General features: G+C 33.7%; 1 protein-coding gene across 7 annotated transcripts in view; it reads left to right on the plus strand.

Annotated features, from left to right (window-relative positions):
- Brca2 (BRCA2 DNA repair associated) overlaps window positions 1-13,482 on the plus strand; it is an 86,923-nt gene that overhangs the window by 25,646 nt on the left and 47,795 nt on the right. For all 7 annotated transcript variants that reach the window (XM_063232597.1, XM_063232600.1, XM_063232599.1 and 4 more), the window contains 6 exons: window positions 475-524; window positions 607-647; window positions 826-937; window positions 10,147-10,193; window positions 10,541-10,652; window positions 11,592-12,686. In XM_063232597.1, the coding sequence (XP_063088667.1) occupies window positions 475-524; window positions 607-647; window positions 826-937; window positions 10,147-10,193; window positions 10,541-10,652; window positions 11,592-12,686 (1,457 nt within the window). The remainder of the gene's footprint in view (window positions 1-474; window positions 525-606; window positions 648-825; window positions 938-10,146; window positions 10,194-10,540; window positions 10,653-11,591; window positions 12,687-13,482) is intronic.

A 13,482-nucleotide genomic window follows, 5' to 3' on the forward strand; every position in this document is an offset into this window, starting at 1 on the left:
TTTCATCCTAATATTTATCTGAGTGCCTGATGGAGAATCATGTTTTTAAATAATCTTTAAGGCTGTCCTTTAATTGAGGAGTTTTTAATGTTAGAAATATTTGCTTTATTTTTTTTGTAATGTTGAACCATTTAGTTTTTATATGTTCTATGGCTTTCTGAAGTATTAATAGTAAAGCAGTAAGTTCCTTGAAATATCAATTTAGAGTAAATGTTTATGTGATTTGAGTTTTTGGAGGGGATATGATGTCATTAGATATTTATATTACATAGTTTTTAAATTAAAAGTATATCACCTAGTAACCTACTTAATCTTCAGGAGATTTGGTTTTGGAGAAAATAACATAATATTTAAAAGTACTGTAATTGTATCAATAGGTATGACTGAAAATCTTTAAGGATTAGGTTAACTAGTGGTTTACTTCCTTTTGGCCATGTTAATTTTTAATATCCTAAGGAATTTGTTTTGTTTTAGTCCTCTTGTTCTACGATGTACACAGAAAACACCACAAAGAAAAATGCCAGGTATGATCAAAAACAAGACTTTTAGAATCATTGAAAGATTAATAAAGATAAAAATTAATGATTTCTCTCTTTTCACCTCCAGTTATATGTGGGAGTTTATTTCATACACCCCGGCTTGTGAAGGTAAGTATTTGCTTGTTTTTCTTTATGATGTATTAATTTGACAATGCTGTCTTACCTTGCTGTGAGATTGTGGATCTGTACGTAGGCATCCCGTAATGAAAAATGAAAAAAGTGAAGGGAAAAATATTCTTTATCATCAATGTGTTTCTGCAGAATAAACTATTGCATTTTTTCCTAGGGTCAGACACCAAAACACATTCCTGAGAGTCTCGGAGCAGAGGTGGATCCTGATATGTCTTGGTCAAGTTCTTTAGCTACACCTCCAACTCTTGGCTCTACAGTGCTCCTAGGTAATAATAGCAAATGTGAGTTGTATCAGAAAACGTAGATGAGACTCAGTGTCATCTGTAATGCTTTTGTTAAAACATGAAAATGTGTAAATAATACTGTCTTTGACAGTATGTTGGTTCAAAACAATTTTATTCCATTTAATGTAAAGTGGAGTAAATCACAAATACATTAAGTGGTTTTTAAAAATTTTTTTTTATTTTGAAGTTAGATTTATTAATGTATTTTAGATATATATGATGATCATATTCATTATAGGGAATGTGTACCTGTATATAACATTTTGATTCCTTTTTTCCCCCCTTTTTTCCTTCAACCTCTCTCCCCTACTTACAAAGCTTTGTTTCCATTTTATTCTTTTTTCAAATTTTTTTAAATTTTCTTTTTCCTTCCTTCATTTCTCCCTAGTTCCTCTTTCCTTTTAAACAGTTTGTTCCCATTTCATAGTATTTATTGAACATTTTGGTCCTTATTTACTCTTTCAGTTTCTCATACCAGGGAGACAATACAATATTTTTACACGTGAGTCCAATTTATTTCACTTAAGAGTATGATCTCACATTGCATCCATTTACCTAGAAATCTTTGAGGTTTATCCTTCCTTATAGCTGAGTAGTACTCCATTGTATATATATTTTTTCCAAATGTGTTTTATTTCAAGGATAAAAAGAAAAAGAAGAAAAGAAAAAAAATACAACAAAATTTCAAAACACATTAATCAGGTTCCAGTGTATTTTTTTAAGAAAACACTTTTTTTAACCATAAGAAAAATCTATATATGTATTATTTTTTGGCTAGCTTTCTTTTTTTAATTTAATTCAGTTTATTGCTACAATTTAGGTATATGCCATGATCGCATTCATCACAGGGACTTTGTACCTGTACATGATATACCTTGTTTCATCTTTTTCTCTCCCATTCCCACCCCTCCATTCAACTCTTTCTCCTCTTTATTTTCGGTTTTTTTTTTCTTTTTTTTTTTTTGTTTTTATTGGTACCAGGGATCGAACTCATGACTGCCTGCTTGCAAAGCAGGTGCTTATGCCGCTGAGCTAAATCCCCAGCCCCGCTCCTCTTTATTTTCAAAGCTTTGTTTCCATTTCATCCTCCTTTTCTCATTTTCTCTTTTCCTTTCCCCCGCTCTCTCCCTACTTCCCCTTTCCTTTTGAGTACTTTCTTCACTTTTTACCATATCTCTTGTCCAGTTTGGTTTTATTTATACTTTCAGTTTCCTACCCTAGTGAGACAGTGCAATATTTACACGTGTGTCTGATTTTTTTTCACTTATGATTATAGTCTCAAAGTCCGTCCATTTAGTAATAAATGTCTGAAGTTTATGCTACTTTATGGCAGAGTAGAATTCTGTTATATAAAAACCCTACATCTTTTGTATCTTTAATTGGTTGATGGGCATTTGGGCTGTTTCCAAGATTTTAGCTATTACAAACTGTCCTACTATAAACATGGATGTGCATATGTCACTGTGGTAAGATGTTTTTAATTCTTCTGGGAAGATACCCAGAAGGGGAATAGTTGGGTCTAATGAAACCTCTAATCCTAGTTGTTTGAGGAATCTCCACACTGATTTCCACAGTGGTTGCACCAGTCTGCAACGCCCACCAGCAGTGGAGAAGGGTTCCTTTTTCCCACAGCTCCTCCAGCATTTATTATTGGTTGATTTCTTGATTATAACCATTCTTTCTGAAGTGAGAAGGAATGTCAGCATTGGTTTTAATTTGCATCTCTTGAATGGCGTTGAGCATTTTTTCATAAAATTATTTGCTATTTGTATTTCTTCATCTGAAAAGTATGTATTTATCACAGATGCCCATTTTTGGATTGGATCTTTAAATTTCACTGGTCTGATATTTTTAAATTCTTCATATGTTCTAGATATAAGTCCTTTGAAGGACAACTGGCTAAAATTTTTTTCCTACCCTATGGGTCATCTTTTCACTCTGTTGATGATTTCTTTTGATGTGCAAAAACATTTTAATAAGATGAGACCCCAGTTATTCATTCTTTGAAGTGTTTCCCATGTGATCAAGATTTTGTTCATGAACTCTGCCTACATCATGTCTTCAAGAATTCTACCTATTCTCTCTTCTGACAGATTTAGTGTTTCTGTTTTAATATTTAGATCATTGGCCCATTTTTAATTTAGTTTAGTGCATGGTAGTAGAAGTAGTTCTAGTTTTAGTTTTCGGCATGTAGAAAGCCAGATTTTCCAGCACCATTTATTAAAGAGGCTATCTTTCTTCCAGTGAACATGTTTGACCTCTTTGTCAAAGACAGAGTGACTAAGTATGTTTAGAGTAGTGTTTGCATCCACTAATATGTTCCACTGATCCTCAGGTGTGTGGGTTTTTTTGTTTGGTTGGTTGTTTTTTTGTTTTGTTTTTGCAGTACCATAAAATCAGTACACTGATTGTATCACTGTAGCTTTGAGTATAATTTCAAGTCAGGAATTGTGATGACTCCTGCCTTGCCTTTGTTGCCCAGAATTACCTTTGATATCCTATGCCACTTGTACTTTCAAATGAATTTTAGGATTGTTTTCTCTAATTCTGTGAAGTGTGCTAATGATATTTTAATCGAGAGTGCATTAAATCTGTATAACAATATTGGAAGTATAGCCATTTTCACTGTTAGTCCTTTCTATCCATGAGCAAGGAATACCTTACTATTTTCTGATATCCTTTTCAATCTCCTTTTTCAGAGTAGTATAATTTTCAATGTATGCATCTTTCACTTCATTTGTTAGACTGATTGCTAAGTATTTTTTTACGTTATTGTGAAAGATTTGGTTCCCCTAGTTTTTCTCTTAGTGAATTTGTTATTTCTGTATAGGAATGGTATTGATTTTTGAGCACTGATTTTTATATACAGCTACACTATTGAATTTGGTTATCATATCTACAAGTCTTTTGATACAGTTTTTGGAGTCTTCTATGTAGAGTATCATATCATACACAAATGACAATAATTTGATTTCCTATTATTCCTTTTAATTCTTTCATTTGTCAAAGTGCTCTGGCTAATGTTTTCAGAACAGTATTAAATAGGAGTGATGATACTGGACATTCTTGTCTCATTCCTTATTTTAGAGCGAAAACTTTGAGTTTTTGACTATTTATTATGATGTTGGCTATTGGTTTGTCATCCATGGCTTTTACTGGGTTGAGATAAAGACCATCTATCCAATTTTCTCTAGGCTTTTCATCATGAATGGGTTTTGGACTTTGTCAGATGCTTTTTCTGCATCTGTTGAGATCCTCATGTGATTTTTGTCGTTTGCTCTATTGATGTAGTATATTACATTTATTGTTTTGCATATGTTATACCAACCCTGCAGCCTTGGGATGAATCTTGCTTAGTCTTGTTGAATCATCTATTGCTTTGCTGCATTTTGTTTGCCAATATCTTATTGAGGGTTTTTACATCTATGTTCACTCATAAGAGAGATTGGCCTAGAATTTTCTTTTTTTTGTTTTGGCCTTTCTCTGGTTTTAGTATCAGGGTCACACTTGCTTCCAGGTATGATTTTGGAAATACTGCTTCACTTTCAGTTTCATTAAAGCACTTCCACAGTAGTGGCATTGGATTTTCTTTAAGTTTCCTGTAGAATTCAACACAATCTGTCCAAACCTGGGCTTTCTTTGTTGGTGGATTTTTTATTACATTCTTAATTTCATTGGCTGATAACAGGTTATTTAGAATTTTTGTATCCTCTTAATTGAGTTTTGGCAGTTCATATGTGTCTAGGAATCTGTCCATTTCTTTTGTATTTTTCCATCTTATTCCATCTTACAGGTTTTTCTTGGTACCAAAAAAATAAAAATACAAAATAGAGTGCAGGTTTTTGAAGTTGGTATTGATGATCTGTAGGATCTGTTGTGATTTCACCTTTTTTGTCCTTATGTGAATTTGAGTCTTTTTTTTTTTTTTTTTTTGGTAAGGTTGGCTATGAGTTTATCAATTAATTTGTTATTTTTTTCAAATCCAGTTTATTCCAAAGTGAAGAAGAAAACTGAATTTCAAAATACAACAATCAAATCAATTTTATTTAATATTTCAAAGAACTAACTCTTCAGCTGATTGATTCTTTGTATTGTTTTCATAGTCTCCATTGCATTAATTTCTGTTCTTTTATATTTCTTCTCTTATACAGCATTTGCTTTTAAGTTCTTCCTTTTCTGGAAGCTTGAGATTTATCATTAAGTTCTGCATTTGAGCTCATTCTGTTTTCTTGATGTGATAACTCACTGCTATAAATTTCCCTCATAGAATGGCTTTCATTGTGTTTATAGGTTCCAGTATATCATATTGAGATTATTGTTTAATTGTAGATACTCTTTACTTTATTCTTTAAATTCCTGTGTGTCCCATTAGTTGTTCAGGATGGTGCTGTTTAATTTCCATGTGTTTATGTAGTTTTTGTGATTTCTTTTGCCATTGTTTTTCATTTTCATTTCTCTCCGGCCAGATAATATATATGGAATAATTTCAGTTCCTCAGCATTTACTAAAGCATGTTTTGTGAGCTACTGTTTTGTCTTATTTTGGAGAACGTCCCATATGCAGCTAAGAAAAATATGTAGTATGATGTAGTGGTGGTGGATCACTCTGTAGACATCTACTGAGTCCATTTGTTTACAGGTTTGGTTTAGTTCTGATTATTTTTTTGTCTAGTTGACCCGTGTATTTGTGACATTGGATTATTAAGGTCTTGCATTAAATTGTGTTAGTGCTTACTTGATTTTCCATGTCAGTTAATATTTGTTTTATGTAGTTGGATGTACTGGTATTTGTTATATGTTTGTTTATGATTGTTATCTCCTCTCTTAGAGTTTTCCCTTAGCATGTATATACTGACCTTCTTGGCTTGAAATTCAATCTTGGCTTGAAAATAATAGTCATTGTCTGCAAATAGAAAAGGTATCTGTACCTTTTTCTGGGTTCTTGTCATGTGAGCATTGTTTTCCATGCTTTGACTTTCAGTCTCTGAATTTCTTTCTGAGTTTCTTGTATGCAGCGTATTTTTGGATCTTGCGGGGCTTTGGGGATTTTTTCGTTAGCCCAGGCTGGTATCAAATTTGCGGTGATCCCTTGCCTCAGCCTCCCGAGTGTTGGGATTACAGGTGTGTGCCACCACACCCAGGTGAATTTTGTTTCTTGATCCATTCTGTCACTCTGTTTCTTTTGATTGGTAAATTGATACCATTAACATTGATGATTATAATTGATATGTATTCACTTATCCTTCTCATATTACTTTCTTTTGTTGATTACCTGTCTTTTCCCCCTGTTTATTTGCTTGCCTTCCTGGTAGCTTCTTTCTGTTGGTGTTCTTGTATTTGTGGTCTTTGTTTTCTCCTTGTAAAATATCCCTTAGAGTATTTTGGAGAATTTGTTTGATGGTCATGACTTCTTCATTTGTTCTTTTTCTTTTCTTTTTTTTTTTTTTTTTTTTTTTTTTTTTTTTGTCTTTTTCATTTTTATCGGTACCAGGGATCGAACTCATGACCGCCTGCTTGCAAGGCAGGTGCTTATGCTGCTGAGCTAAATCCCCAGCCTCCATTTGTTCTTTTTCATGGAAATATCTTATTTCTCCATTGAGTTTGAAATGTAGTTTTGTGGGTACATCAAACTGGGTTATTGCTTGTTTTCTATTAGGGCTTAAAATAACTCTCTCCAAGCTCTCCTTGATTTGAGAATTTGCATCAAGAAGTCTGCTGTGATTCTGATTGACTTTGCTTTATAGGTGATTTGTCTCTTCTCTAATCTCTTTCAAGATTCTCCTCTTGTGCTGAATTTCTGGAATCTTGATTATTGTATGCCGTGGTGTAATTTATTTTGGTTATGGCTATTTGGAGTTCGGTATGCTTCACTTATTTGTATGTCAAATTCTTTATCCATGTTTGGGAACTTTTCTGCCATTATTTCTGTGAAGAGTGTTTTTATGGCATTTGTGCTATCTTGAGCTTTCTCATTGACTCCGATCAATTGCATTCTTCTTTGCTTCATCTTGTAGCTGCTGGATTGATTTTTAATAGTTCTTTGCTTGTTTTTAAGATGTCTTTTTGTGGTCACTAGCCACTGTTAGATCTGATACTGTATCTGTATCTGTATCCTTACCTTTTTTCAGTCCTTTGCAAAGTCCTTTGTTTAATCTCCTGGATATCTGTTTTATAGAGTCCATTTCTTTCGTGTGTTGGACATTCATGGTTTCCGTAGTTTTCCTAAGCATCTCTTTTTTAACCTATCTGCTCCATTTTTTTATCATTTTGATCATCATGTCTTTTTTTCCCTAAGATAATTATTTTTTCTATAATCTCATTCATTTGTTTTTTACGTCTGATACAATCATTTAAGAAAGTTCTAGTGTGTGGCTTCTGGTTTCTGACTCATTGTGCTCTGGACTTGTCCTGGATGGGTTGAAGGTCTTTGGCTGCATTTTGGTTCTGTGTCTTGTCATTTTCTATTTTGTGTTTTTTATTTTATTTTGCTTTGTATGTTGATGCTTACAGATTTCTTATGGTAGATAGCTTTATCACTAGTATCAAGGCTTCCCTGAGAAGTGTTTATTCCTTAGGGATGTCTTCTAGCTGCAGGTAGTTCTTGGTCTTTGTGTCTATCCCAAGAACCTACTTTCCCAATTAATTAGGAATGAGAAGTTGCTATCTGTTTGACTCAGCACCCAGTTCTTTTGTACTGGACTACAGTGATGGTTATAACTCCAAACAATCAAGGGAGAAACATTGGTTATAACAAGTATGACATCCTGGCGAAAATAGAACAGTTAGCAATAACAATAGCATCCAGCACAGCCTGGCTGCTGACAACCTATGATAACCAGTAACTTGATACTTTAATCATAGGAGTAGATTCTACAGTTATATAACAACCCAGCATATACAGGGAACTTGTATGCAGTAATTTTCTCCTAAGAAGAGTGATTTTACCTGTTGCAGGGGAAGGAGGTGGGATTTAAGAGGGATGGGGATGAGACAAAGATGAATGGAGTCAAATATAGTAGAAGCTAGGCTGGAGGATAAACGATGATCACCTACATTTTGGGAAGCAAGAACATAGGAAAGGAAGAATAAAAGAAAGTTAAGCAGTGTTTACTCATAAAAATATCATAAAATCAAGAAAGATGGTTGAGGAAAGTGAGAAGACAAATAGAAGAAGCAAAAAGAAAGGGGGAAACCCTAAGTAGTAAAAAAAGAAAAGAAAAAAACCCAACCAGATAAAGGAAATCCAGTCAAACAAAGAAAAAGAAAGGTAGTAAAATTCCTATGAGGTCTATAATTTTGTGGTGTTGTCCAGCTCAAATCCCAGAACTGTGCTGTGTACTCCAGCCAAGTTTGCAGTAGGGTTTATTCCAGGTACAGGCCGATCTTGGCCTCTGGATATGGGAGCTGGGCCTGGTTTCCTGTTGGTGGAGTTCTCCCTGAGCACTTTGACATAGAGTGGTGGCCCTGCCTGCACACTTCTGTTCCAGGTGTGCTGGAGCACCATGCCTGTTCCCCTAACTCACCAACTGCTGGCTCACTGCTGCTTCGGACATTTCCACACCACTGGTCCCGCCTACCAGTGTGTCCCCACTCTGGGCCTACTTCCCATTAGTCCTGCCTGCTGGTGTGCCCACTAAGTAGTATTCTATAAAGGAGTTGAGCGTTACAGTTTAGCACTGTGCCCTTTGTCTATAGTAGCTTTACAAATACTTATTTGCCAACACATATTAAGCATTTAAGAGCTAATGTTTGGCATTAACTATGAAGTTTTACAAATAATTTTAGTACTTTGATCATTAATGTAGAATTGAATAAGCTTTGCTTCCTTGTTTAAATCTGACGTGCAGGTCTGCATTGCCAGTAGTACTCAACTGAGGCTTTAAATTTCATAACTGTAATTATACATCTGTGTCATTATGTGAACTATTTGATTATCTGCCTGTTGAACTCTGCCCAGCTCTGTAAAGGCTGAGTACAGTTTCCTGGCCCACAGTTGGTATTCAGCAGATCTTTAAGCAAAAGAATATATTTTATGTAGTTCTCTAGTACTGTTTAGAATGTTAAATAAATAGGTAGTGATTTCATTAATGTACCAGATCTAAAAGTATTTATTATTGTAAAGCAACTTAAAATCTCTGAGTAGCTATGATCTGGATAGTCATGACTTAATATTGAGAGACTATGATAACTTCTTAATTTTATAATGTTAAGTAAAAATGTAAGTTTAAAGAAGTGTCATAAATGACTAAATACAGTGTGAACAAGAATTTGAAAGTTCACCTACAAAAATGCATCTCAATTTATAGGCACAACATGAAAGTTTAGATAATAGAGGAAAAAATACCAATGACATTGCTCTCTTTTTAGAAGACACCGAAATAGATCACTGTTTTTCAAATTATAGAAAAATAATGTAGTTTACAAATTAATTTTGAATCTACACAGTTTTTCTTTTTTAATGAAGTATAAATAATAAAAATTAGAATGCTTCACATCTGGTTAGGGTTGTTGGAGTTAGCAAGTGAAAATACAGCACATGTGGTTAATTTTCAGGTAAACTGAATAATTTTTACTATGCTATTTCAGACGTACTAAAAAGTTACCTATTGTTAATCTGAAATTCAAGTTTAATGAGATATACCTTCCTTATACATAGTAAAATTTAAGAAGCTTATGTGTGTATAGATGTATGTGTATAAGTCATAAAATATGTGCTTATTATTGTGGAATGTACTGAAAGCATGAATTTATACACAAACCAGAATTTTGTTTGTTTGGTTATTCTAGTAAAATAAACATTCCATTTTGATTCATCTTTAACTGAGAATGGTTTTTGTTTTGAATGCTAAGAACTATTTAATATGCAATGTACTTTTAAACTGTATTATTTTCTAAGCAAATATTCAAGTCTCAGAGCATTAGTTTTTTAATCCTAGTCTTGCAGCTTCATCTGATTTTCCGTCATTTATGACAGTAGTATCATAAAGCTGGGATCAACCAGCCATTATATCTCAGCTTCCTGTGAAGTGTAATAAGTATGGCCTATTCACTGACCTTTCTAGTTACTATATTTGGGCCAAAATGTGTCATTTACTCTGATAATAGAGGTACTTTATGGTTTCTGACTAAAAACTAGTATTTTAGTATATGATAAATAATACAGTACAAGTAAATTGAGTTTTTATTTTACAGTCAGAGATGAAGTATCTGAAACTATATTTCCTAATGATACTACTGTGGTAAGTAAATATTAAATTGATCATATTGTTGAAATTGAAATTCCTTATATTTTTAGAGTGCCTTTAATTGAGGTTAGCCTGGATTCCATAGTGGTACCAAGGCAAACCAAGACAACATAGCAATACCCTGTCTCAAAAAGAAAAAAGAAAATGCTTTGATAAACCATTTGTCCTTATTTTGATTCTCTAATTTATAATTTATCTAAGCCTTTGAGAAAGTCTCTAAACTTGATCCTTTATATAATTTCTTTGACATTCTGAAAAATTCTGCTCTGTGTTTAAGAATAACTTGCATACATAGGTGCATTAAAAGTATTTATACTAGTGATATTAAAAAATGTTTGCAGATTTTGAAGCACTCTTTGTCTAGCCATGACGAAAATCTGAAGAAAAATGATAGCTTTATCCCTCCTGTGATGGAAAATGAAAACAAAAATCAAAGAGAAGCTAGCCATTCTGGTAAGTCTTTTTGTTTACTTGAACTTATGTTGGTGGTGGGCTGCAGTTCTGGGGTCCAGCTGAAGACTTTACACTTGATTAGACAAGTATTCTCCAACTGAATTAAGAGGACCTGCTATGAACCGCTTTTACCTGGCATAATTGATCCTCTTTTTTTTTTAATAGAGAATATACATTGTATTTCCTGTCTTGACTCTTACAGTCAAGACATTGAAGGTATAAACTAACTTGATTTAGATGACAATATTTAAATATCGTACTAAGGCAGTATTACTCAATATTTTGTAACACAAAAGGAAAACCAATACTAATTTTGTAAAAACAAAACCAATACTAACCAAAACTAATTTTGCAGAGATACAAAGTCTAATTAAAAAGAAATAGTTTTAGATATATTGCTATATCTAAAACTATATTGCTATATTTCTAATTAAAAAGAAATATAGTTTTAGATATATTACAGGTTAGTTATTGAAATATCGCATTTTTCTTTCATATACTTATAAAAGTATAGGAATGGCTGTGTGTAGTATCAGGGGAGTGTGTGTATATGTTTCTATACATGTATGTACAGTGAGATTTTATTCTCAGTTGTAGCACCACAAAATTGATTTGTAACATCTGGTTTGATAAATCCTAAATATTAAATTGAATATATAGTAATTTTAGATGTGAGCTTTGATTGTTCAGAGCTGGTAAAAGAAGATTATTAGAGATTGGAATATGAATAAAAGGCTTTGGGTTTGTTGGCATCAGGCTTTACCAAAAGAATAGGGGAAGGTGACTTGCAGAGGAAAACAAAATGTTAGCACTCAGAATAACCCTTAAATGCTAAATTATGTGTTGTTTAATATATATTACATGTCTTAGGTAGCAGTAATACGTAAATTATGGCTGTATTATAAAATCACTAATGTGCCTCTTTTTAAATTTTAACAGGATTGGGGGAAGTGGTAGGAAATTCATTTGGCAAAACATGTAGCAGCAAAGATCATTTTGGAAAGTTAATGCCAAATCCCCTAGAAAATGAAGTGCATGAAACAGTCACAGACATTTTTGATGAAGATAGTTTTTCACTATGTTTTCCTAAGTATAGAACAGGAAATCTACAAAAAACAAGCAAGACTAGGAAAAAAATTTTCCATGAAGCTAGAACTGATGACTTCAAAGAACAAATGAAAGAAAATAAACATTCATTGACATCTGAAATGGAACCAAATGATGGTGATCCTTTAGATTCAGATGTAGCAAGTCAGAAGCCTCTTGGCCCTGAAAGTGACAGAATCTCCAAGGAAGCCGCACCATCTTCATCCTGTGAGTGGTCCCAGCTAACATTCCCAGGTCCAAATGCAACCCAGAGGAAGGAAATGCCTGTACTGCCTGTCTCTTCTTATGACCAAGATAATTCTGGAAAAGACTCAATAGAGAGTGAAAAAGAAAGTTCAAACCATAATACTTCAGAAAATTCTTTGCCACATACTTCTAGCCTATCAGAAAAGATATCAAATGGGGAAAAACCTGTAGATGAGAGAGATGGAAGGCAGCATCCTGAATCTCATGAAGACTCCATTCGTGCAGTGAAAGGGACAGTGTCTTGGACTTCTCCGGTATCTCCTCTATTTCAGGGTGCCAAAAGGCCTATATTCAAGATAGGAGAACCATCTGAAGACACTTTCAATACAGTTCTCTCAGACATTGTGATGAAGCCAAACTTTAAAGAAACTGAAACCTCTAAAAGTGGGTTGGAAATGTATACTGATTGTTCACAGAAAGAGGATTCTTTATGTCTAAGTTCAGTTGATAACAGAAGTTTGCCAGCTGCTATCCCACATTCTTCTGTAACTTTGAAGAATACAGGTTTAATATCATCTTTGAAAAAGAAGACAAAAAAGTTTATTTATGCTATAAATGATAAGGCATGCTATCAAAGGGAAAACTTGCAGGAAAACCAAAAAACAGAACTAACTAGCCATTCAGCCCAGTTTGAAGCAGACACTTTCAAAGCATCACTTACGTTTACAAATGCTGATGCAGGTACTATTTCTCGTTTTATCTTTTTGTCAAATTGTGCATGTAGTTTATAGATAATGGTAATATCTCTTATTTGATGATGTGTTTCTTTAGCCTTTTTAAAAAATTCACTGCCTGCTTCTGTAGTTTTTGTTTGTTTGTTTAGATCTTTATATCTTATATTCAGAGTCAAACTTAGCAAGTCAGTTTGCACAGCATAATTTTTGGGTTTTTGTTTTTTTTTAATGTTTTGTTTTTTTGGTGGTGCTGAGGACTGAACCCTAGGCCTAGCCAATTTGCCGGGCTGCAGAGCTGTATCTCCAGCCCTTACTTCTTTTTTTTGAAACAGTCTTGCTCTGCATGCTCAAGCAATCATTCTTCATCTACCTCCTTAGCAGCCGGGCCTATGCTATATGCCTTAACCTGGCTTCATCACTGCTCAGACAGGCAGATTCTGATTTAGAAATATGAAGAACTTGGCTACTTAGTTCCTGCTTTAATTTTGAAAGTGCTTCTTATGTGCAAATTAAGCAACTTTATGTTGTGCTATGTATTTTCTCTAAAGCATGCAATAACCTAATTAGGCTGTTCTAAAATAATGATTTTTACTGTTATTTAATCTTAAGTATTTAGAGGATACGTACGTACAGTTACTGCTCTGTCTCTGGTTCTCCAGAGTATGAACAATGAAAGTCATTTTTTGTTTTAGCAACAGTTCTCTTAACAGTAACTAAAACTGTGTTTAAAAAAGTGGTTTAAAACTCTGGCATAGGGCCACTCACTTGTAGTCATGGCTATTTGGGAGACAGAGTCAGATGGG

This window comes from Cavia porcellus, unplaced genomic scaffold (genome assembly GCF_034190915.1).
Source record: "Cavia porcellus strain 051 isolate PalLab524CR breed Dunkin Hartley unplaced genomic scaffold, mCavPor4.1 scaffold_21, whole genome shotgun sequence".
Lineage (NCBI taxonomy): Eukaryota > Metazoa > Chordata > Mammalia > Rodentia > Caviidae > Cavia > Cavia porcellus.